At 37.2% G+C, this 22498-nt stretch overlaps 6 protein-coding genes, 1 long non-coding RNA gene and 1 pseudogene across 14 annotated transcripts; 5 read left to right on the top strand and 3 right to left on the bottom strand.

Annotated features, from left to right (window-relative positions):
• Positions 1-3231: 3231 nt before the first annotated feature.
• LOC103839107 lies at positions 3232-4746 on the bottom strand. The gene has a single exon (XM_009115601.2). The coding sequence runs from the start codon at positions 4744-4746 to the stop codon at positions 3232-3234; it is 1515 nt and encodes a 504-aa protein (XP_009113849.2).
• Positions 4747-5076: 330 nt separating this feature from the next.
• Positions 5077-7372, top strand: LOC103839041. Of its 2 annotated transcripts, none has more exons than XM_009115519.3 (5): positions 5077-5406; positions 5591-5691; positions 5851-5964; positions 6844-6927; positions 7117-7296. In XM_009115519.3, exons 1-5 carry the CDS (start codon positions 5151-5153, stop codon positions 7171-7173), a joined length of 612 nt encoding a protein of 203 aa, XP_009113767.1. In that variant the 5' UTR covers positions 5077-5150; the 3' UTR covers positions 7174-7296. The 2 variants fall into 2 exon arrangements, with proteins under 2 accessions (XP_009113767.1, XP_009113766.1); XM_009115518.3 differs by having other exon boundaries at positions 5085-5406; positions 5588-5691; positions 7117-7372.
• A 648-nt stretch (positions 7373-8020) lies between these two features.
• On the bottom strand, positions 8021-8926 carry LOC103839044. 2 transcript variants are annotated; one of them, XR_004451385.1, is made up of 2 exons: positions 8749-8926; positions 8021-8300 (listed from the first exon to the last, which is right to left on the bottom strand). It is a non-coding gene; the product is annotated as an uncharacterized LOC103839044 (long non-coding RNA). The 2 variants fall into 2 exon arrangements; XR_004451384.1 differs by having other exon boundaries at positions 8021-8438; positions 8749-8889.
• LOC103839043 (CRIB domain-containing protein RIC2-like) lies at positions 8101-9263 on the top strand. 2 transcript variants are annotated; one of them, XM_018655181.2, is made up of 4 exons: positions 8101-8339; positions 8450-8569; positions 8773-8948; positions 9158-9263. In XM_018655181.2, the coding sequence occupies exons 1-3, from the start codon at positions 8219-8221 to the stop codon at positions 8934-8936; spliced, it is 405 nt and encodes a 134-aa protein (XP_018510697.1). In that variant the 5' UTR covers positions 8101-8218; the 3' UTR covers positions 8937-8948; positions 9158-9263. The 2 variants fall into 2 exon arrangements, with proteins under 2 accessions (XP_018510697.1, XP_009113769.1); XM_009115521.3 differs by having other exon boundaries at positions 8773-9259.
• Positions 9264-9773: 510 nt separating this feature from the next.
• LOC103839042 (squamosa promoter-binding-like protein 10) lies at positions 9774-11996 on the top strand. Of its 2 annotated transcripts, none has more exons than XM_033280006.1 (4): positions 9774-10919; positions 11018-11139; positions 11236-11484; positions 11568-11996. In XM_033280006.1, exons 1-4 carry the CDS (start codon positions 10321-10323, stop codon positions 11585-11587), a joined length of 990 nt encoding a protein of 329 aa, XP_033135897.1. In that variant the 5' UTR covers positions 9774-10320; the 3' UTR covers positions 11588-11996. The 2 variants fall into 2 exon arrangements, with proteins under 2 accessions (XP_033135897.1, XP_033135898.1); XM_033280007.1 differs by having other exon boundaries at positions 9781-10919; positions 11571-11996.
• Positions 11997-12259: 263 nt separating this feature from the next.
• LOC103839045 (squamosa promoter-binding-like protein 11) lies at positions 12260-15353 on the bottom strand. Of its 4 annotated transcripts, none has more exons than XM_033280004.1 (5): positions 14842-15353; positions 13198-13868; positions 12987-13108; positions 12696-12893; positions 12260-12614 (listed from the first exon to the last, which is right to left on the bottom strand). In XM_033280004.1, the coding sequence occupies exons 2-5, from the start codon at positions 13824-13826 to the stop codon at positions 12466-12468; spliced, it is 1098 nt and encodes a 365-aa protein (XP_033135895.1). In that variant the 5' UTR covers positions 13827-13868; positions 14842-15353; the 3' UTR covers positions 12260-12465. The 4 variants fall into 4 exon arrangements, with proteins under 4 accessions (XP_033135895.1, XP_009113774.1, XP_009113772.1 ...); XM_009115526.3 differs by lacking the exon at positions 14842-15353 and adding an exon at positions 13960-14368; XM_009115524.3 differs by lacking the exon at positions 14842-15353 and adding an exon at positions 13940-14365 and having other exon boundaries at positions 13198-13876.
• A 1506-nt stretch (positions 15354-16859) lies between these two features.
• Positions 16860-17798, top strand: LOC117127801 (annotated as a pseudogene).
• A 3406-nt stretch (positions 17799-21204) lies between these two features.
• LOC103839046 (stress-associated endoplasmic reticulum protein 2) lies at positions 21205-22468 on the top strand. The gene is made up of 3 exons (XM_009115528.3): positions 21205-21621; positions 21858-22014; positions 22276-22468. Exons 1-3 carry the CDS (start codon positions 21619-21621, stop codon positions 22320-22322), a joined length of 207 nt encoding a protein of 68 aa, XP_009113776.1. The 5' UTR covers positions 21205-21618; the 3' UTR covers positions 22323-22468.
• The last annotated feature ends 30 nt before the right edge of the window (positions 22469-22498 follow it).

Below are 22498 nucleotides of genomic sequence, written 5' to 3' on the forward strand. Positions count from 1 at the left end.
GCTTGGCCCACTTTGCCTTTTCCTTTCTTATCTGTTACCAAGACTGCATCGTTTTGAACACTCTGGTTAATACTTTGAACCCCCAAACCTGAGCTTTTAACGGATTTAAGGATGGCTGAATATTCTGTTGATTGATAATGGCCTTATTCTTAACAGAGAAGGCAAGATCATACCCTGTTCTGACCGAATAAAGACCATTCCTAGTATGTTTCCACAGCCATGAATCATCATCTGAAACCACCGGCTGATTTCGGAGAAGAATAGCAATATCAGCAGGAACAAAAAGCTCATTTAGTTTGATTGTATCCCATCTTCTAGTCTGAGGGTTAATGAGATCCGAAACCATCAGGTTCACATCAAATACCCTCTGCCTTCTGATCGGAGGTCTACAAGTTCCTTCCTCATCCTCTAACCATGGATCCGTCCAAACCTTCAAACTTCTTCCATTCCCAACCATGCGTTTGAGACCTTTTGAAAGTAGATCTCGTCCATATAAAATACTTCTCCAGGCATAAGAAGGTTTTGCGCCCAATGGAGCTGTAGCAAAATCAACGTTCTCGAAATATTTTGCTTTCGTAACCCTGGACATCAAGCAATCATCAGAATGAATTAATCTCCATGCTTGCTTGGCTAACAGGGCTTGGTTAAAACACTCCAAATCCTTGAATCCCATGCCACCTTGCTCTTTAGGCAAACACATTTTCTCCCAGCTTATCCAATGTATTTTTCTTTTATGATCCAATGAACTCCACCAAAAACTTGCCATAGCAGACGACAAATTGTCACAGAGAGTTTTTGGGATTTTAAAACAGGACATTGCTGACACTGGCAGAGCAGAAGCCGTAGATTTTAGGAGAACCTCTTTACCCCCTTGAGAAAGGGTCTTCGCATGCCAACCTGAGATTCTTGAAAGCATTCTCTCCTTTAAGTAAGCAAAGGGCTTAACCTTTGATCCCTTTAAAGATTCTGGAAGACCAAGATACTTAGAAGCTCCACCCTCCGCTTCAATCCCCATCTTTCTTCTGACATTACTCTTAACCTCTTCTGTTATTCCTTTCCCAAAAGTAATTGAAGACTTGGTAGGATTGATGACTTGGCCCGTCACCTCTCCATATCTATGAAGAACTCTTAACAAATGATCACTTTGCTCCTCATTTGCTTTACAAACCAGCAAGCAATCATCAGCAAAAAGCAAGTGTTTGACCGAAGGTCCATGATCACCAAAACTCATTCCTGTTATCGAGCCTTCCTCCTCTGCTTTCATCAAAAGATGTGAGAGGCCTTCAGCGCAGAGCACGAACAGGAATGGAGAAAGCGGATCTCCCTGTCTCAAACCCCTCTGTGGCACTACTAAACCATGAGGCTGATCATTAATCAAGATAGAATACGACACTGTTGAAACACATGTCATAATTCTATTCACCCAATTAATCTGAAAGCCCAAAGCACATAGCAGAGCCCGAAGATAGCCCCACTCTACTCTATCATAAGCCTTCGACATATCAGTTTTTACCACCATATATTCCTCTCCAATGCGAGCAGAAGAACCCAGAGAGTGAACTAACTCATGAGCAATAGTGATATTATATGATAATAACCTCTCAGACACAAAGGCAGATTGAGTAGTACCCACCAATCTATTCATCCAAGGTTTTAGTCGGGCCACTATAATCTTAGATACGACCTTATAAATCACCGAACAAAGGCTGATAGGCCGTAGATCTGATATCAGTTTTGGATCAGGAATCTTTGGGATTAGACACAAGTGGGTATAATTCCATTCTTTAGGGAGGACCCCTGATATGAAGAACCGTTGAACGTCATTGACCACTTGTTCTTCCACGACTGACCAAAATTTCTGAAAAAACAAAGCTGACATACCGTCTGGCCCTGGGGCTTTAGAAGGGTTAATAGAAAACACTGCTTCCTTCACCTCTTCAGCTGTCACTGGTTTATTCAGAAACCAGTTCATTTGATCCGTTACCCTTGGAGCCATGCCTTGGAACCAGCTATCAAAAGGCTTAGGATTTGATGACTTAAAAAGTTTGGAGAAAAAATCAATAGCCACATCCCCTTTGGCTGCCTCAGAGAAAACCTCCTCTCCTCTGTCATTCAAAAGCTTCTCAATGTTGTTCTTAGCCCTGACCGCCTTTACAGAGTTCTGAAAGAACTTAGTGTTTCGATCCCCCGCATACATCCATTTCTCATTACTTTTCTGCCACCAATATATTTCTTCATCTCTATAGGCTTTTACCAAATCTTTTTTCAAAGCATGAATCTGATATACAGAGGGATCATGCGACGACTGCTGTTGCTCCAAGTCAAACTCCAATTGTCTGATTCTCTCCCTTGAATTCATATTTGATCTTTTCTTCAAGGTACTTAGAGCTTTTCTACATGCTTTTAATCTGGACGAAACCGTTCCCATTCTACTACCGACCTCAACTTGCCAAGCATCGGTGACACTGTCCTTGATGCCCTCTAGGTCCAGCAATCTTCGATCAAATCTGAAACATCCTCTGTAACTTTCTTGAGGCTCAATAAGTTTAATAAGAACAGGACGATGATCTGATCCTGTTTTAGCCATAAAGAGCTGGTTTGAGCAAGGAAACTTCTGAGACCAAGCTCTGTTCCCAAAACATCTGTCGAGCCTAGATTGGATCCACAAATTTCCCCTTCTTCCTCCCCATGTAAAACCATCACCATGACTTGGAAGTGCCTCTAATTTTCCAGCTTTTATCATTTGATTAAAAGGCTCAAAAGATTCATCTGCTCTCCATGTACCTCCCACTTTCTCCCCATTATGCAGAATATCATTAAAATCCCCGAAGACACACCAACCTTCCTTTCTATTTACTCCAATGCGGGAGAGCCTTTCCCACAAGTCGCATCTACTACTCCAATCCGAAGGACCATATACACAGGACGCATAGAAAGAGACTGAATCTAGCTGTATTAAACAGTCCAAAAGGTTTTTATTCACAGTCTGGAACTTGATATTAACAGATTTTTTCCAGAAAACCGCCAAACCCCCCGCATGACCAACAGGATCAACCGTAAAAACCTTATCATACCCCAGCCAAACCTGAAGATCCACCAAGACGTTTCTACAATTCATAGTCTCCATTAGGAACAACACCTCAGGGAAATGTTCTTTACGCATCTCCCTTAGGCGAGGAATTGTCAGACCCTGAGGCCGCCCCAGACCCTGACAATTCCAGCTGATTATGCTCATCTTGGCTGCGGCGATCCCTCAAACGGGATCACCCTTGATTCCTTTAGCTTTGCAGCTTTGAATCCACGATCATCCTCAACTAAAACCTTCCTCTTGCTCCCTATCTTCTCACTTCTCGATCCTTCTCCATACAAAACATTCAGAACTGGCGAGGTTTTGGCTTTCTGCTCCTGCCTTTTCCTTATATAGGGTCTTCTTCTCACTTTTTGTTTCTGTTGACAGACCCCGGATGATCTAGTCAAATGACAAGCATCATATTCCGTAGAGTCTGCAACATCACTTTTAGACTGAGAAGTCTCGCCTCCAGACACCAAGGAAAAAGGAGCAGGAGCATAAACCATAGGCCTTTCCTCAACCCTCCTTCTATCACCCATATCCCCCAAACTTAGGTCGCCCAATCTTTCAAAAGCACTGCCCTTACTTCCTGCCTTAAAAGCTGACGCCATTAGCTTTTCTGTAGGGTTCACAACCTTATGTGACGCATCCCCTGGAGAGTTAAGATCAAAATCAAACACAATTCCTTTTCCTTTGTCTAACTGCTTTGTAAACACGGGAGCTTCTTCCAGACGAAGAACTGTCTTTTGGGATATTGGATTACTTTCAGCTTGAGCTACAGACGATCTAACCCTTTCAATTCTCACCAACTTGTCAGCTTCAGATGATGATAACAGATATCTTCGCATTTCTTCTAAAACTTCTGGAGAAATCTTCCATCTACCAGTTAACTTACAAAACCCAACCTGCTCTTCCCTTAGAACCCCAAAAAGAGGATCACCTTCTTTCAACACAGGCTGAACAATCTCCCTGTCCTCCATAGCCTTAGCCCTCCTTTCGTTTGATTGATTTCTTCTTCTTCCAACTATAACAGGACAGACTTGCTTTTCATGGTTCAAGCTCTGACACTCAAAGCATCGTTTTCTGATTCTTTCATAGTTGTAACAAACCACCGATGTTCCCCCTTCCGGAAGATTAACAACTTTAGACGTTCTCAGCGGTCTTGAGACATTCAAACGAACTTGAACCCTAACATAATCTTCTCGTTGGGGTTTGTCAGGATCAAAAGCTACTACCTTCACTTCTCCCGCTAATTCTCCCAAAGCTGTAATAGCCTCCTCTGTATAATAATTGACAGGTATATTCCGGATTCGAACCCAGACTAGGATATACTGGAGATAATCAGGTGGAGGAAACTCCATCCATCGATCCAAGACCAGAGTCCAATCATTAGAAGTATGTACCCCTTTTTCCAAGACCTCCAACAGATCATGCTCATGATCAAATATAAACTGGAACCGTTCTCTCGATAGAGCTACACCACGAACTTTCCCTTGTTTCTGCCACTGCCGCGGCATATCAAGGATAACCGTTGAAACCTTCTGACAATCCGGATTCAAAATCCTTCCAATTAAACTTCGCGAATTTCTTTCAGAAGATTTGAATTGAGGAAGATTTGGCATCTGAAAGGGTTTGTCTTCTTCCTCTAGAGATAACGCCAACATCGCCTTATCCATCGCAATCGACATCATGAGATGAAGTAAGATTGATCTTCACGCGCCACCGATAAAGCCAGGAACTTTTAAAAGTTAAGAAGATTGATCGGATAAAGATAAAACCAAGCGGTGTTTTAGATAACTACAAGCGTTGTTTTCGACCGGGTTATAAAACCAAAGCTCCACCCAAATAAGAAATGATTCTTTTTTGAGAGAGAATTCTAAGCCCAAACAAGGGAAGTGTAACTGAAACTGTTATCTATATGTTTTAAGGAAATTTAAATCTGGAACGCCCAAGGCCTAGTAACAATATATGCAATCCTCCAATCCAATTAATTAGAGGGACATAAGTGTCCTTATCCCTCATCCCTTATAAAATCCTTCCCGTCTCGTCTCATCTCCCCGTCAAAAGCTTTGAAATAAAAATGGCTTGCAAAACGATCGTACGCTCCGTTTTCATATCGGAATCACGTCGGGCTTCCGCCGCAAGCAGATGCTTCTTCTTCCCTCCTTCTCTCTCCGCGTCTGTTCCGGTCCACGGTTTGTTCCCGGCGCCAAAGAGTCTAAGCTTCTGTGGTTTTGCCTCTGTGCCCGACCGTCTCCCTCGTCTCAATTGCACTCTCAATAACGACCAATCCGAGCAAGGACCGCCTCAAGAAGCTGTTCTCAAGGCCATTTCAGGTTCTTGACTCCCTAATTTCTTCTTTTAGTAACACTCGTGTTTTTGAGTGATTGTTTGGCCGAGAAATGGATTTGATTATCTCGGTAGCGATATGCTTGGATCGAAATTTATATTATTTTTAGGCTTTAATAATTAAGTTTATCTTTTTGTTTTCTCATGCTGATGGGATGATTGATGCAGAAGTGTCAAAGACTGATGGGAGAGTTGGCAAAACTACTAATGTGATAATTGGAGGCACTGTCGCTGATGATTCTGCTCAAGACTGGCTCGAACTTGACCAAAAGGTAGCTCTCTCTAGTCTCTTCTTTTATGGTCAGTTATCTACTAGAGTCTCCCCTTTCGAATCGAATACTAGGTGGTGGTGTGGATTTGGAATGCATTCATTAATATTTTTTCAAAGAAGATGTTTGGCTGACTCGAGCGCTTTTGTTTTTACTTGTCAGGTGAACACATACCCAACAGATAGAGGGTTTACTGCAATCGGGACTGGTGGCGATGACTTTGTGCATGCTATGGTTGTTGCTGTTGAATCTGTTATTGAACGTCAAATTCCTGAGGTATTATTTTGCTTTTCCTCTACATATGTATCTTGTACACATCTTCAAAGCTTCTGATTACCAATCTGGATATGGGATCCTGCTAGCTCGACTTGAATCAATGTTTCTCTATCTAGAGTCGTGGTGGGCATTTATTGCATTATGTGGCTTCTTGATTTTACACCAATTCTTTGTCTAGTGTTTCACTTCTTTGAAAAGCATCAAGCTTTTTAACATTGGTCCTTTACTTTAGTACGCAAAATCAATAACAATGGACTAGACTACTTTGTGTTGTGCAGATACCTCATGATGATTTAGACTTCTACACGATTAAATTCTAGAGGAGATATAATTAGTAGTTAAAAGTAGGATTTCTTTTCTTTATTATTATTATCATAATTCTTCTGAAGTCATTTTGGAGATTAGTGTGCCCTGATATGTGCAATTGATGTTGTTAGTGGTTCCAAAATTTATAATTATCAGAAGCAGAGATGCTATATATATATATATATATATATATATATATATATATATATATATTATCTTATGTTGTGAAGTGTGAACTATTGTTTTCAGTTTGATTGGCTTCAGCTATAGTTCTATGTATGGGAACAGACATTTCTGCTAGTTTCTTGGAATGTACAGACTTGATTATTACAAGCATAACGTGTATAAAACTGAAACCTGTATGCACACTGCTCTGCCTTACTTTTGTTCTCTTGCTTTGGTCATATGCTTAGTCTTGTGCAGTAGCTTAGTTGCTAACTTTTTGTTCCTTCATATTTCATTAAAGAATAAGATAAAAATATCTCTTCATTTAATATCTTTCAAGCAATTTTAAGACTGAGTGAGTACACAAGAATCCTACTAATTATTTAATCTGTTTTTTCCACATCAAAGGATTGTGTAAAGCAGACATTATCAAGCAAAGGCAAATATGTGTCGGTGAATATTGGCCCTATTCGAGTTGTCTCTAGCGAACAGGTTTTTCCCTCCTCCCTCTGTTTCTCTATCTCTCTTTCACACACACAGACATACAGACAGATATGCAAATGAGTAAATAGGCACAAGAAGCAAATGGATTCAAACCCAAATTAGCATAGACGATGAGAGAAAGTTTGGAGATGAAGATTGGTTTGATAAAAAGAAGTTTTGTTGTGATTGGTTTGACAGGTACAAGCTGTGTATAATGCAATGAGGAGAGACGAAAGAATGAAATATTTCTTGTAGGTTTTAAAGGTGTGGCAGAATCACGGGTCTGCCCTCTTCCTTCTTTTCCACTGCGACTATGTAAATTATGCGGTGTAAGGCGCCATCATTTATATTATTAGTTTTGCTTATCTACTACACCAACTAAAAGTCTTCCTTATGTCTTATGCATCTGGGGGAATTCGACATTTATTATATTAAAGATGAACTTCGCTGCAAATGAATAGTTGGATCAACGCTTATTAAAAATATACTTTACTTTAGGTGGGAGAAGTTTTATCTCTCTGAAATAGAGTTGGAAGAGTTAGTTCTAAAATTAATGCCCACAAAGTAGTGGCTTCTGTTACAAGAGAGGACCAGACTCTTGAGGAAAAAAAAAAAAAAGAAACTCTTCGACTATTATTCAATCTTGTTTGGATACAGAAACGGTTGAAATGTCAATATATTATTGATCTGATGAATCAAAAACTCTTTCTACGAGTGTTGGAAATTCGAAGGTAGAGAGAAAGCATATGCGTGTGGGTCTGTAGTACACATCAAGACGAATCTAAGTAGGTTTACCAGTTTGCAGGCTTGGTCACCAGTCCGTTTTGTAGCAACCTTAGTAGTGTGTAAATTCATATAGATGAAAAGTTGGCATAGGTTTAGTGTAGACGCAGGCGTGTTTCCCTCTTAAGGTGTGTGAGGGGAGACAATTAGTAGTCTACTTATGGTATTGATTAAATTTACGAAGATTGATATTATTGATTAGATAAGGAGAAACAAAGAGTGGAAGGTGAGAACTGAGAAGGATGGGGGTAATCCTAAATGTTTAATCTAGAAATTAGGTTAAGTGGCACTGTTGGCCAACTAAAAGCAGCCTCAAATATACTCAATAATGACTCTCTCTCTGTCTATTATTGTTCTATTGGGTTAGGAATTACAAGAAACAAATTCAAGGAATGAATGATTCTAACTTGCTTACAAAGCCATATACGATTGCAAATAAAAACTCCTACCAAAATCCAATATTTTCCATCATTTCATACATTTCGAGGATAGCAAGAAGCATCCAAAAAAAGAAGTGATGAAAGATCGGATGCAGCGATGTGTGGTATTGCCGTTTTCGTTTGGGTGCTCGAAGCAATCTAGCGTCGCCGTGGCTGATTCTACACGTCAACACAAGAAACCAAACCAACTCATCAAAAGTACCTTGCTTCTTCTCACACCACATCTTGTACTTTCTTTTTTTTCTTTTCCCTTTAATTTGTTATCTGATTTTTCTTTGTTTGTCCTTTTCTGGTTTTCTAATGAAAAGATGAAAGTGAGGATAATGGCTTCTTGGTTCAAAAAGAAGACACAAAGATGGATAACAACAATGCAAATATCTCAGACAAAATAATTCGAAGCTTCAAGAGTTTTTCTCACTTTTTCATTTGTATATCCTTTTTACTTACTACTCTATTTATCTTTTCATATCATTAAGGATAGCACTATATGTAATTTTATATACTATTTGGATAAAACGGTATTAAACTTGTCACAAGATTCATCATCTTCTTAATATTTGGTGATATTGCTTTGAATCTATAAATATGGGACACATGCTTTACTTACCTTTAACATGCATTACGTGACCAGGTTACGAAGAGGAGGAGAGGGAAGAAAGAGAAGCGGAGATGGAGATAGGGTTTCCAACGGACGTGAAGCACTTGAGCCACATTGGAGTTGATGGAACCATGACCACTTTCAATGTCTCATCCTCATCTTTTCCATTCGCCGGTCTCCATCTCACTGCCGTCTAATTGATTAACTAAAATCAACTCTATGATACATTTATTTTACATGTATACATTTCTGTTAATATGTAACAGTTTCGTAGTCAAACGTAAGATTAAAATATTTTTTCGCTTGCAAGAAAAGTACCACAAAGTCTACTGACTAACAAAAGGTGGTTAATTACCGCTTCATCAGTTTTAAGATATACTGCAAATAAACGGAGTAACAAATTGCAGTAAATTGTTACCGTTTCCATCATTACTCGTTTATTGTATTGCAACCATGAAAAAGATTGTACTGCAGGTAAATAACAAATTGATAAAATTAATTCCAATCTGAAAAAAAAAAAAAAAGCGAAACAGTAACAGCAACAAAAAGGTAAAGAATAACGAGGAAGAAAGAAAGAAGAAAGACAAAACAATAAAGAAGAAGAAGACAGTGAGGATGAAGTTATCGGAAGTCTTGTCCTGAACCACAGGCGATTATGTTGTCTCCTCCCCTTCACTGTCTCTCTTAGTCAAACGCTTCTTCTCCGATCAGCGATTTTCTTCTTCAGGTTTATTCTCTTACTCCCCTCCCCAAGATTCTAGGTAAACTTCTTTTCTCCTGAGATTTGGGGTTTCACTGTTTGAAATTTGAATTAATGCTTCTAGTTCGAAAAACTGATCGATTCTAAATTGTATTGTAGCACTCCACAACTTTAACTTTCATTCCCATAAATTGGTTAGTTAAAATTGAATTTAATAGGTGTTTAGGGGACCATTGGCAAAACCTAGCTAGAGGGGACCCTGATTGGGATCGAAACCTAACTTGTTGTCACATTCTATTTATTAGTTTGCTGCAGATAGAGATCCCCACTCATGGTGTCGTTTTTCTACATTGACAAGCTGCTCGTGTTCATTTGTAGAGCTCATGACAATAGATTTGATGTCTTGTGTTTAGCCTTGGAACTTTCTGCCAAAAGTACAAAGGAGGAGTAATGGGGGGGGGGGGGGGGGGGGGTTTAGCGATTAAGATGGCTAATAGTGATTCCGTTTACATTGTGTTTGTTTCTCTCGACAAGTTGCTCATATTCTGGGCGCACTCTGATTCGAGGACTCTCTCTCTCTCTCTGTGTGGGGGGTGGGTCCATTTGAATAAATGCCGACTTTGTCATTGTGTGATGGAGAGTTAAGAAGAGTGAGCTTAGAAAAGGAATACACTTTCTCTTGCCCATTTTTGCTGGTCTCCCTGAAACATAGAAAGTTTTTTCTCTCTTTGCTCATTGTTTATGATTATACTGTGGTGTTCTTGAAAATTCAAAAGCCTTTTTTCTTCTTTTCTTCTTTTATCTTATTTGATTTCTGCAAACTTGTGGTTGGTTCTTGCAGGATTTTGGTTGTAGGCTTATGAAATCAACCCACATCTTCAATGGACTGCAACATGACATCTCCGTTGTGGGACTGGGATCATTTCCTCATGTCCAACCCCTCAAAGCCTGACAATGACAAAAGACAGCCATCTTCTGAGTGGGGAATTGAGAAAGGTGAAGGAATTGAATCTATATTTCCCTCTTTCGAGAGAGTCAGTAGTGGCGGCTCTACCACCGGCTTCTCCACCAACTCATCATCTCCCATATTCAGACACGCCAACCTCCCATCAGAAACTTCCCCTGGAGATTCTTTCAGCAACATAGACTTTGTCCAGGTGAAGACATCCACAGCTGAATCAGACCTTTGTTTGAAACTTGGAAAGCAGACCTACTCTGAAGACTTTTGGGGTAGAAGCAACAATGAGGTTTCAGCCGTTTCTGTGAAGCTATTGGCTCCTTCTGTTGTTGCTCGGAAGAAATCCAAACCGTATGGTCAGAGCAGCATGCAAGTCCCTCGTTGCCAAGTTGATGGATGTGAACTGGATCTCTCATCTGCTAAGGATTATCACCGCAAGCATAGAGTCTGCGAAACCCATTCAAAGTGCCCAAAAGTTACTGTGGGTGGCCTTGAACGTCGATTCTGCCAGCAGTGTAGCAGGTGAAAACCATTACTACGATTATGTTTTTGGCCTCTCATTTAATTATGAAGCTGCATGCTCATGGTTGAGAACAATGATAATCTTTTGTAATTTTCAGGCTGCATGCCGTCTCTGAGTTTGATGAGAAGAAACGAAGCTGCCGTAAACGTCTTTCTCATCACAATGCTAGGCGCCGCAAGCCACAAGGAGTGTTTCCATTGAATCCAGAGAGGAATTGCAGTAAGAATCTACAAGGAACCTCTCTCTGTCATTACACAGACACATACACAACCTGAATTCAGGGAAATCTTATGTGAAAATGTTTACTCCTGCCAGATGGAAGACAGCATCCAAATATGTTGTGGAATGGGCTGTCCCTTAACACCGTCCCTGATGAAAAGTATGTATGGAGTCCCAGTTACGATACAAAGCCTACACAGATGGAAAGCGGCTTTACCTTGAGCTTCCAGAGAGGCCGTGGCCCTGAGGAGCACTTGTATGCTGGTAGCAGCCGCTCGTTCTCTACGTTTCAAACCTCTGGAGGGTTCTCTGCAGGGAGGTCCAACTCTCAACTTCCTGGCAAAGGTTTGATATATTCACTTTTTTTGTTACTAGTCATCTTGTTATTTTGTAAATCTCTGGTGTTGAAGCTGAGTTATATGTATTAGCAGGTGTAGGTGAATACTGAGGAGGCCTCCATGAGTCGCAAGACTTCTACAGTGCTCTCTCTCTTCTGTCAACGTCTTCGGATTCGCATGGGACCAAACACAATCCCATGGTCGAACCACAGCCAACAACACATGGTACTTTCCCTACTCATTTCATATGAGTAAGGAATGCAAAGTCACTCCATTATATGGTCAGGTTGCAACCTAATGGGAGTGTTTCTATTCGAAGAAAATAAGAATGTGTAACGTTCATTTGCTCAAGTGAAACCAGTTGCATGTTTAGGTTTTGGTTTCATCTACTTTTCCAAACCTATGAAGTTGTCTTCTTCTTGGATCATGATGTATTGTATGTCAACTTCTTCTTGGATCATGTTGTATTGTATGTACTTGCTGGATTGTTGAATGTCAATTTCGTTACTTTATCGGACATGTCTATTGTTTCATAAACATACATCAACTGTTTTATTAAATGATGCATCCTGTGACAAGAGAATCTTTTGAGGTTTCAAAGGGGGAGTGGGAATATCTGGCTATATAAAGTGAACTTAGTATAATCTTTTGGACCTCAAGAAGCATCACTTCTAACATCTCCCTCTAGATACTACAGTTTCAAATTGAGGCAAAGATGCATCTCCACAAAGTTGGATGTATAGGTGAGAAGTGAATTCCAGCAGCCTAAACTCTAAAAGAAAGATACAGATACTCTGCAAAGGCTACCAGAGTTACATCATATATATTCACTGTTTAGTGTTTTGTTGACAGTTTGCTTTGCTTACTAATGAGTAACAAAACAATGATAAATACAACATACAAAAGGAGGCAGCTGATCTGATAGGTTTGAAATAGTATCCACTAACTGAAGCTAACTGGTTTTACAAATTCCAAATCACTTACTCGCCTATTTTGGTACACCATCAAATGAAAAAAGTAGAGACAGTGGTTGCTGTGCATGTGGGTGAACCAGGGGACCAGAAGAAGTTGACAGAAGAGAGAAAGCACGGTGGAAATCTTGAGATTGATGGAGGACTTCTGAGTATTCTCCCACACCTGCCAAAAAACAGTTCACCTAATGTCCAAGGAACTAGATATCTATATATATTAAAAAGACCAGTGAGAAGTGCAAAATACCAAGTTGAAACTTGTTCTTCCCTGCTGAGAACCCGCCTGAGGTTTGATACGCAGATAAAGAGTGGTTGCTACTAGCAAACAACTGCTCTTCCTTAGATCCATTGCCTCTCTGGAAGCTCAAGGTAAAGCCACTTTCCCTCTGTGTTGGCTTTGTATCACAAGTGGTACCCCACACAACATTTGTATGCTGTCTTTGATCTGCAGGAGTAAGCATTTCACATTTAGATCTCCATCAAATGAAGTTGTGTATGTGTGTGACGGAGACAGATAGACAAATGAAGTGGTTCTTACCATACACTCTCTCTGGATTAAATGGAAAGACTCCTTGTGACTTGCGACGCCTTGCATTATGATGAGAAAGACGTATGCGACAGCTTCGTTTCTTCTCATCAAACTCAGAGACGGCATGCAACCTGAAAATTACAACATGTTCTCAACCATGAGCAATGCAGCTTCAGAATCAAATGAGAGGCCAGAACATAGTTATAATAATGGTTTGTACCTGCTACACTGTTGGCAGAATCGTCGTTCCACGCCACTCACAGTAACTTTGGGGCACTTTGAATGGGTTTCACAGACTCTATGCTTACGATGATAGTCCTTAGCAGATGAGAGATCCAGATCACATCCATCAACTTGGCAACGAGGGACTTGCATGCTGCTCTGACCACAGAACTTAGATTTCTTCCGAGTAACAACACAAGGAGGCAACAGCTTCGTAGAAACGGGTGAAACGTCTCTACCAGAGTACGTCCGCTTTCCAAGTTTTAAACAAAGGTCTGATTCAACAGCTGTGGATGTCTTCACCTGGACAAAATCTATGTTGCTGCAAGAATCTCCAGGGGAATTTTCTGATGCAAGCTTGGTTTGTTTGATTATGGGAGATGATGAGTTGGTGGAGGTTGACTGTGAGCTTTTTGATACAGAAGTGGTGTGCCAGAAACTGGTGGTAGAGTCATTACTAACTCTCTGGAGGCCATCCAAACAGGGAAATAAAGATTCAATTCCTTCACCTTTCTCAATTTCCCACTCACTAGTAGTATTAGTAAGCTGCTTTTTGTCATTTGAAGGATTGGAGATGATCAGATTCTCCCAGTCCCACAGCAACGGAGATCTCATGTTACAGTCCATAGCAAGAAGATGTGGAGAGACTTATCAGAGTAACAACAAATCCTGCAAAGCTTTGCATATAAGAAAATATCAAATAAGAGAGAAAACTAAGCAATCCTTGAAATGCTTGCTACCTAATAGAAGACGTCAAGACCTTTGTGAATATCAAGCACCACACACACACACACTCTCTTTTGAAGTAAGCAAAAGAGAAAGATTTTCTATGTTTCACACTTAGAGACCATCAAAAAGGGGGGAAGAGAGAGAGAGAGAGAGTAATATCTTTTTTCTTCTTGGGTGCGTGCTCTCTCCATCACACAAAAACTAAGTGGCATTTATTGAAATGGGGCCAAAGAATATCAAATGCAAGGCAAGTTGAGAAGAAACACACGATGTAAACGGAATCTAATTTAATAATACACATTAATTTAAAACGTTTTTACTGTTTTTTTGTACTTTGCAGAAGGGTTCTTCCCCCTAACTAACCACCCAAGGAGGTTACCTAAAAGCTTTTACTCATAGGGTCTACACAGTGAATGAAACAATGTCAAAGAAAACGGCACCAAAGTGATGTGTCTTAAAGAAAAAAACAATGTGACAGTAAGTTAGGTTCCGATCCCAATCAGTACGGTCCCCATTAGCCCTTAGTATGTTTAAAGAAGTGGTCCCAAAAACCACCAATAAATTCACTTAGCTAACTAACTAACAAACGAACCGTGGATTCTTTTTTTTTTTTTAAAGAAAAGAGGTTATGAATCAGTGTTACTGTCAAAACTTCTGCTAGTAAAATCACACACGTCTTCTATCAGGAGAAGCAACAAAAATGCTTAAAAGAAGACATAAAAAAAAGGGGAAGCTACGCACAGCTAAAAAAAACGTGTAGAAAATGAAGACTATTCATATTCACATCCATTGATTCGTCCATCTATCAGAAACATACAGCTAGATTGTAGCGAAAGATTAAAATCCCCCAAATCTCAGGGTTTTACCTAGAATATGGGGGAAGTAAGTAAGAGCAGTGAAGAAACTTTATTACCCTCAGAGAGTAAAAGACAGCCGATCTGACAAGATGAGACGTTTGACTAATAGCGATAGTGAGGGGAGATGTACCAATAATCTCCTCTCTATTTCTTCTTCTTCTTCTTCTTTCCTTCCTTGCTTTTTTTTCTTTAATCTGTTTCTTACTGTTTTTTTTTTTCCTTTACTTTGCTACTCTTGTTTTGTCGGCATTTCATTTTTTTATTTTTCTTTTGGGCGTCTTTTATTTTTCAAATAATTTTCTGCTGAAACAAATGTTTTCCTTTCAGTATTGATTTCTCTGTATACTACAAGTCTACAATCATAGACAACAAAATGATGGTGAAAATGATGAATTGCTTCTGTAACTAATTCAGCATCTACTAGCTCTCTAAACAAAATTATTAATCCAGAAAAAATTTATCAAGTATCATTCATTTTAATGCCATGTCAATGTCATTCGGATTCGGAGTAATTAAAATAATGGATTGATGAGGTAATCTATACTATACTAAAAGGAAAATAAGGTGAATGGTGAGAGTGTCCACGTCACTTAAAAAAAATCAGCCTATCAGAAGGTTTTGTTTCGCCATGTCATATATGATTCAGTCGACTAAGTTTGGTCATAGGCCATCGTGTGTTCTTAAAAAAAATCACTATGACCAATATCAAGCCCATACCTCTGTCTAGCGTTACCCTAATTTTCTCCAAAGCAATTGATCGTCCCCCCCCCTCCCGACCCTTCCACTTCTTCGTCATCGTTTCAACTCTTCTATGAATCACTGTTATTCAAAACCTATTACGTATCCCCAGGTGTGTGTCTGGGTCTTTTTTATCTATTCATCTTATTAGTTTATAAGATTTCAGACATGATCTTGAAATTCATCGATTTATGTTACATGTTTCGTATCATAGATTTATACTTCATTATGAACTCAGGCAACAACATTCTGGTGGGTTGGTTTTATATGATTAGTGTAATAATATTTGGTTTGTAACAAAATTAGATTTTAAAAAATGATTGGTTGATATATGAAGGTGATGTGTGATGCTTACACGCCGGCTGGGAATCCAATTCCAACCAACAAGAAGCACAACGCTGCTAAGATCTTCAGCAACTCCAAAGTTGCCTCTGAGGAGCCTTGGTACTATCTTCTTCCTCAGTTGTATATTAATCTCTCTTCAGATCAATCATTTATACCTATCTAATCTATTAAAATTGGAGTATAAATTGAAATGAACCCTCAGTTTTCCTTAAATATTACAAGTCTATGCCACTAGCTTAAATCATATTTAACACTTAAATCAAACCATTTAGATCTAATTTAAATAACTAACCAAACCGTACATAGTAGTTAACCAAACAAACGTCAATTCAATAACATTCCTAAAACAAGAATTAATTAAAAATCTTAACCATTCATTATCTCTTCCTATAAGCAATCCAAACTCTTATAAATTTGAAATCATACCAAAAATACAATGGCATCTTCTTATACTACACTGATCCACTATAAAATTATAACCTTGGCAAATATAAACCATATAATTATCATATATTCAGTCAATAAAAATTCAACAAAGAACATATTATTAGTTCATTACTCTCCGGATTACAAAGTGAGCATAAAAACTAAGAAAAAAACAATTTTTATCATTTGAATACCTTTTCCATGGATAACTCCAATTATTATTACATATTGAACCATTTGATCAAATATCAAACAATAAAAATTTTCTATATCACAAGCATTTGGTCAATATCGACCAACAAACCTTCTCACGATACAATTTTGAAAATATAATAATACATAATTAGTTATATGGTAAATATTAAAATAAATATTTACTAATAATAAAAATAAATAATCCTTTCGAAACATAAAGAAAAATAAACACCTGCACGGACGTGCGGGTTAAAGTCTAGTACTCTTTGTTTGTGATTCAATAGGTATGGGATTGAGGAAGAATACACATTAATGCAAAAGGGTGTGAACTGGCCTATTGGTGGCTTCCCTGGCCCTCAGCTTAATCTAATTATCATCTCATCCTAATGTTATTACAACATTTTCTTACATATCATCTGATGTAAAGTGTTTTTGGTGTTTGGCACAGGGACCATACTACTGTGGTGTGGGAGCTGACAAAGCAATTGGTCGTGACATCATGGATGCACACTACAAGGCCTGTCTTTACGCAGGTATTGGCATCTCTGGTGTCAATGGAGAATTCATGCCTGGACAGTGGGAGTTCCAAGTCGGTCCAGTTGAGGGTATTAGTGCTGGTGATCAAGTCTGGGTCGCTAGATACCTTCTCGGGGTACAGTAATCTACTTTAACCTTTTTAGTTCCCAATAAAAAGCTTCAAACTTTGCTAATGGCCACATCTATTTCTGTTGACAGAGGATCACTGAGATCTCTGGTGTAAATGTCAGCTTCGACCCAAAACCAGTCCCGGTTAGTGTCTCTTTACCACACTCTCTCAACACTCTCATGTAAAATAAGTTGTAACATTGTTTGCATGGGTTGTTCAGGGTGATTGTGCAACTACAGCACGAAGTCGATGAGGAACAACGGAGGATTAGCAGTGATAAAGAACGCGATAGAGAAGCTTCAGGTGAAGCACAAGGAGAACATTGCTGCGTACGGTGAAGGCAGCGAGCGTCGTCTCACGGGGAAGCACGAGACCGCATACATCAACACGTTCTCTTGGGGAGTGGCGAACCGTGGAGCTTCGGTGAGAGTGGGACGAGACACTGAGAAGGAAGGCAAAGGTTACTTCGAAGACAGAAGGCCAGCTTCTAACATGGATCCTTATGTCGTTACATCCATGATCTGAAACCACCATCCTCGGTTAATCAATCATGCACGTTTTAATGTTTTGGTTTTCTCCGGTCTGGTTTTCAATTTGTGAACTTATGTGCTTGTGATTGCGGTCTATTTAGGTTTAAATAATTCTTATGACGACATTTGGTGTCTTTTTCTTTAGTTTCGAATTATTAGATAGAAGGATTCTTATGGTGAAAAAGATAAGTGTTGTTTGAAAATTGAAATGATAATATTAGTATCAACGTATGGCTCGGCACGTTGGGAGGTTGATAGTGTATAACCAGAGAATTATCAAAGAATCTATAAACAGATATTTAGTTATTGTTACTATATATAAATATAATTTCTAAAAACAGTTGTTCTATTGAGCTTTTTCGCAACATCATCTAATGTATACACCACTATCTAGCTTACACCTTCAAGTAAGAAATTTTGTTAGAATTAGCATGAATGGAACACTCTAAAAACATGATCTTCCTGGATTCACAACCCAATTTTTATTTTTATTTTTAAACAAACAACAATTTCATCTAAAACCGTTTTTTCATGTCGACTTTCTTATAACTATATGGGGAGAAGAAGTGAAAGTTTCAGATAATTACAAAAGTAAAAACCGAGTTATTTTGGTTACGAGCACTAATTCAAAAGTATACAAATTTAAATACAAAAAATTAAATTATAATGTATTATATTTTAAACTATTGAAAAATAAAAACAAATAAATATTTGCTTTAACACCAACAACAAGATTTTACTTCAGCAGTTTCATACATTAGAAAAATTGCTTAAAATATTACAATTACATATCACTTTCCAAAAATACATTTAATCAAAAATACCCTAACATTTGAGTTTAAGATCTAATGATAAATTTTTAGGGTTTAGCATTTAAGGGATGAGATTGGTTATATGTCTATAAATAATTCTTAGACATATATAAATGATTATGAGGGATATATAGTTTAGTTGTTCTATCACAAATTTAAAGTATTTATGAAAAAAATCATTCTTTTAAAATAAAATTGAAAATAGTATCAACTCTGTGGTAAAATTAGATTTCCCCTTAACATTATTAGAAGAACCTTCACAGTAAACATATGCAAAATACACTAATGTAAGAAATACTAAACACATAGCTCGCCATTTAAATAAATCGCAATTAAAAAAATACTCCAAATTACTTTATTATAATTTTAAATATACTATACTATTTTTGATCAAATATTATGTAAAACTATTATCAAATATAATATAAATTAAAATGTTGAAAATTATTGTATATAATCCGCGCGTAGCGCGGAAAATGGATCTAGTGTTACTAATAAGTACAATAGCATGAACACTGTGAAACTTGTTATTCAACGGATGGGAAATTGACATTTAAATTCTGAATTTAAAAAATAAGTAAAGAAAAACTGTAAACTCTATACCAAATTATTTTATTCCTTAACTCTTAGTCAACCAACAATAATAATTATACATTTTCATTGACCAAACTTTTTAACATTTTATTTAATCATCGATAGAATAATAATTAACAAATGTTTAGTTGTTTTGAAAAAACAAAAAAAAATCTCTTTTTATAAACGATTTTAAAGTCTCAATTCATCTCTGTTTCTCAAATTTTCTAAATTTCATTGTAAACACTTCCTAAAATTCGCTCAAGTCCCAATTCTTTTTTAAAATCAATTGAATTTAGTATATCTTAAAAGGTTCTCAAATGCTCAATTCTATAAGCTTCTCAAAAGTGTAAGATTAAAATAGGGAAATTGTTAGAAATACGACAAGTTATGTACCACTTTTAAAAAATTCACCGATAAAAAAATATAGAGAAATTGCCACAAGTACCCATTCCTAATATCATTTTTTAAAATTACACTAACCACTTTTACTCTCACTTTTAATGAATGATAAAAAATAATTATATCCTTAGGGTTAACTAATCTAGATTTAGGATTTAGAGTTGAGGGGTGTGATAAGGTTTTTGAAATGTGAAATTTAGAATTCTAATAAATTTATAAATAAATACTTAAAAATATAACTTTTAAAAAGATATTCTTAAACATAATTTTCGATTTTCAGAAAGAAATTTTGAAAAAAAAAATAAAACACATTTATAAGAAAATTTGAATTTAAAAACGTTTAGTTCGAAAACATAAAAAAAAAACTTATTTTTAATTTATTTAAATAATTATTTATTATATATATAACAAGTGTATAAGATTGTTTTGCCACTTAATGGAGATAGTATTTTTGAAAATGTCTATTTAATGGTGATCAAAATGAATAGTGGTACCATGAAAATGGTAACACATGAAATTCCCCCAAAATATACTAACTTTGGGTTTTCGATTTAGTGATTATTGTTTAAGGTTTAGTATTAAGGGTTTGGGGTTGAGTCTATAAATTTCTATAAATATTTAAAAAAATTAGCTTAGTGTTATTTTTTCACAAATTTATAGTATCTATGAAAATAGTCATTTATTAGTGGTAAAAATGGTATCAAATTTGTAGTAGCTTGTTTTGATTGGATACATCTAAATAAGGAAGAAGCTAAGTTAGACAGTATCTTCTATAATCTGAAAAAGTTATAATTCATTTAGATAAAGTGGTTGACTAACACGATATCTTACTCGTGGAAGTTCTTTTGGTTTAGTGATTTGACCAAGGATTTATTAATGATTCTACGATAAAAGGTCTAAGTTTCAATTTTTAGAGAAAGTGAATTATGCAAAATATTGAAGAAAAGAGTTACAAAAAATCTTCGGCATGGCGCAAAGTATACCGTAAGTAATGGATTTTATAGGGTGTTTGAGGTGATACAGTGAGACAAAAATCCTCATAAGGTCATAAGACAGCTAGAATTGTCGGTTGTGGGATCATCTATGTAATGTTTCGCATAGTTTGTAATATCATAATTAACCAGTGTTAAAAAAAACAATATCCTAATCAAAATAGTTTTGCGAAGCTCCATTAGTCCAGTGGTTTAACCAATGGTTCATTAATGTTTCTACACCATGAAGTCTAGATTTCAATCCCTCTGAAAAAGACAAATTATGCATGATATTGGAAAAAAAAACTTACAAAAGATCTTCGGCACGGCGAAAATAGTACCGTCAAGAATAGGTTTCATGGGACGATTCAGAGTAATGGAGTGAGACGCGAATCCTAATAATACATGTATAATTATCGTTTGTAGTATCATCTATATAACATTTTTCATGGTTTGTAATATCATAATTAATCGGTGTTTAAAAAATCAAAATAATTTTAAGCATTAAAATAAAGGAAAATTCGTCAATATATACAAAATAATCTTAAATTCACTAACTAACTAAAAACATCGCATCTCTCCTACTTTCTATTCCTATCTCTTTCTACTACTCTCTTAAAATCTATTTTTTCTTATTTTTTTGGTTAGCTGTTAAATAATCTCTTAAAATAACAAGTTTCGGATAATAAAAAAGAATCTGAATTATAATTAGGTTGTGGTCGTAGGTAGTACGGTTTAGTTGTTTGGAACGTAGAGAGAAGAAGGATCGAAAATGTTAAGTTTGTAATAGGCTTTTTGCTCATGTAAACGGGATTAAAAGTTTAATTTCATTATTTTGACATGACAGGGCGGATTTCTTTCCCCTGATTCTAATCTTAGAAAAAAAATCTCCAAAAGAACGGTTTACGTATTGATCACCACGTAGACATCACACGTATGTGTACCCAATTAGAAAAGGGCTGTGACGACGCACGGTGTGAGAATAGCAATCGGTGGTGATTGATCCCTTTCATTGTTTAGGTGGTGGTGGCGAAGAAACACGGGAGAGTAGCGGTACACCGTATATTGATTACAAATTATAAGGTAAAAACAAAAAAAAAGGTTTGAAGCATTGTTGTTCGGCTCACACGATCTGTCAATTTCGATTCCTTGTTTCCTCCGTCCACGAAGAGTGTTTCTTCTCGGGAGTTAAACAATGGTAAAGTTCGATCTTTGCATGTATTGTGTTTGTATGATTTGATGTCTCGTGAGGATTTACTCTTGCATTTGAAAATATAAATTAAAGCCTAACTTTGATCTCTCAAATCTATTATCAATCGATTAGGTAAAAAAATGCAACGGAAGATTATTGAGTCGGATTAGCTGACGTCTTATCTGCATTTATGTTTAATAATGATTATTGACTCTCTGTGTGTTGAATTTGATGGATTGAAGACAACTTCAAAGAGGCTCGCAGACAGGAAGATTGAGAAGTTTGACAAGAACATTACTAAAAGAGGTTTTGTTCCCGAGACCACCACCAAGAAGGGCAAAGATTACCCCGTTGGACCCATCCTCCTCGGCTTCTTTGTCTTCGTCGTCATTGGCTCCTGTGAGTCTTCCTCTTCCAGTCTCTTTCACCAAATAGCTTCTTTTAGGGTTAGGCTTCGTGTTTCTTGATTGCGTCTTTGGACGTATATAAGTTTTTTTCCAGATTCGTTTTGGTTCGACGATTACGTCCCTATGTGGCTAGCTACTATCACTTTCGTACATCACCATTAACCAACTATGATCTGGAATCTGAATCATTTGATTATATATGTAATGTGTGTATTAATAGAGTTATTAACCTTCTTGTATACTTTGTTTACAGCTCTCTTCCAGATCATCAGGACTGCAACTAGTGGAGGCATGGCATAAAAACCTAATCATCATTCAAGCTAGAGGAATCCATTCTCAATATGATAATCTCTCCTCTCTTTTTCCCTTCCTTATACTACTTGTAGAATGTGTCAACTTTGTATTTACTGCTTCTTAATGCTATCAAGAATATCTTCTTTATGTTTTGCTTTAGTTCACTTGGTACGCCACACGTG

Source organism: Brassica rapa, chromosome A09, assembly GCF_000309985.2.
Source record: "Brassica rapa cultivar Chiifu-401-42 chromosome A09, CAAS_Brap_v3.01, whole genome shotgun sequence".
NCBI lineage: Eukaryota > Viridiplantae > Streptophyta > Magnoliopsida > Brassicales > Brassicaceae > Brassica > Brassica rapa.

Excerpts from the sequence above, each read along its gene's own strand:
- LOC103839107 (XM_009115601.2), bottom strand. The coding sequence starts at position 4,746 with ATGGATAAGGCGATGTTGGCGTTATCTCTAGAGGAAGAAGACAAACCC.
- LOC103839045 (XM_033280004.1), bottom strand. The coding sequence starts at position 13,826 with ATGGACTGTAACATGAGATCTCCGTTGCTGTGGGACTGGGAGAATCTG. Across the intron at positions 13,109-13,197 it reads TTCTGCCAACAGTGTAGCAG|GTTGCATGCCGTCTCTGAGT; the intron begins GTACAAACCATT and ends TGTAATTTTCAG. Across the intron at positions 12,615-12,695 it reads GAAGAACAAGTTTCAACTTG|GTGTGGGAGAATACTCAGAA; the intron begins GTATTTTGCACT and ends GTTTTTTGGCAG.
- LOC103839043 (XM_018655181.2), top strand. The coding sequence starts at position 8,219 with ATGAAAGATCGGATGCAGCGATGTGTGGTATTGCCGTTTTCGTTTGGG. Across the intron at positions 8,340-8,449 it reads ACCAAACCAACTCATCAAAA|ATGAAAGTGAGGATAATGGC; the intron begins GTACCTTGCTTC and ends TCTAATGAAAAG. Across the intron at positions 8,570-8,772 it reads TTTTTCTCACTTTTTCATTT|GTTACGAAGAGGAGGAGAGG; the intron begins GTATATCCTTTT and ends TTACGTGACCAG.
- LOC103839041 (XM_009115518.3), top strand. The coding sequence starts at position 5,151 with ATGGCTTGCAAAACGATCGTACGCTCCGTTTTCATATCGGAATCACGT. Across the intron at positions 5,407-5,587 it reads TGTTCTCAAGGCCATTTCAG|AAGTGTCAAAGACTGATGGG; the intron begins GTTCTTGACTCC and ends TGATTGATGCAG. Across the intron at positions 5,692-5,850 it reads GGCTCGAACTTGACCAAAAG|GTGAACACATACCCAACAGA; the intron begins GTAGCTCTCTCT and ends TTTACTTGTCAG.
- LOC103839046 (XM_009115528.3), top strand. Across the intron at positions 22,015-22,275 it reads CTTCGTCGTCATTGGCTCCT|CTCTCTTCCAGATCATCAGG; the intron begins GTGAGTCTTCCT and ends CTTTGTTTACAG.
- LOC103839042 (XM_033280006.1), top strand. The coding sequence starts at position 10,321 with ATGGACTGCAACATGACATCTCCGTTGTGGGACTGGGATCATTTCCTC. Across the intron at positions 11,140-11,235 it reads GAATCCAGAGAGGAATTGCA|ATGGAAGACAGCATCCAAAT; the intron begins GTAAGAATCTAC and ends TACTCCTGCCAG. Across the intron at positions 11,485-11,567 it reads CTCTCAACTTCCTGGCAAAG|CAGGTGTAGGTGAATACTGA; the intron begins GTTTGATATATT and ends TATATGTATTAG.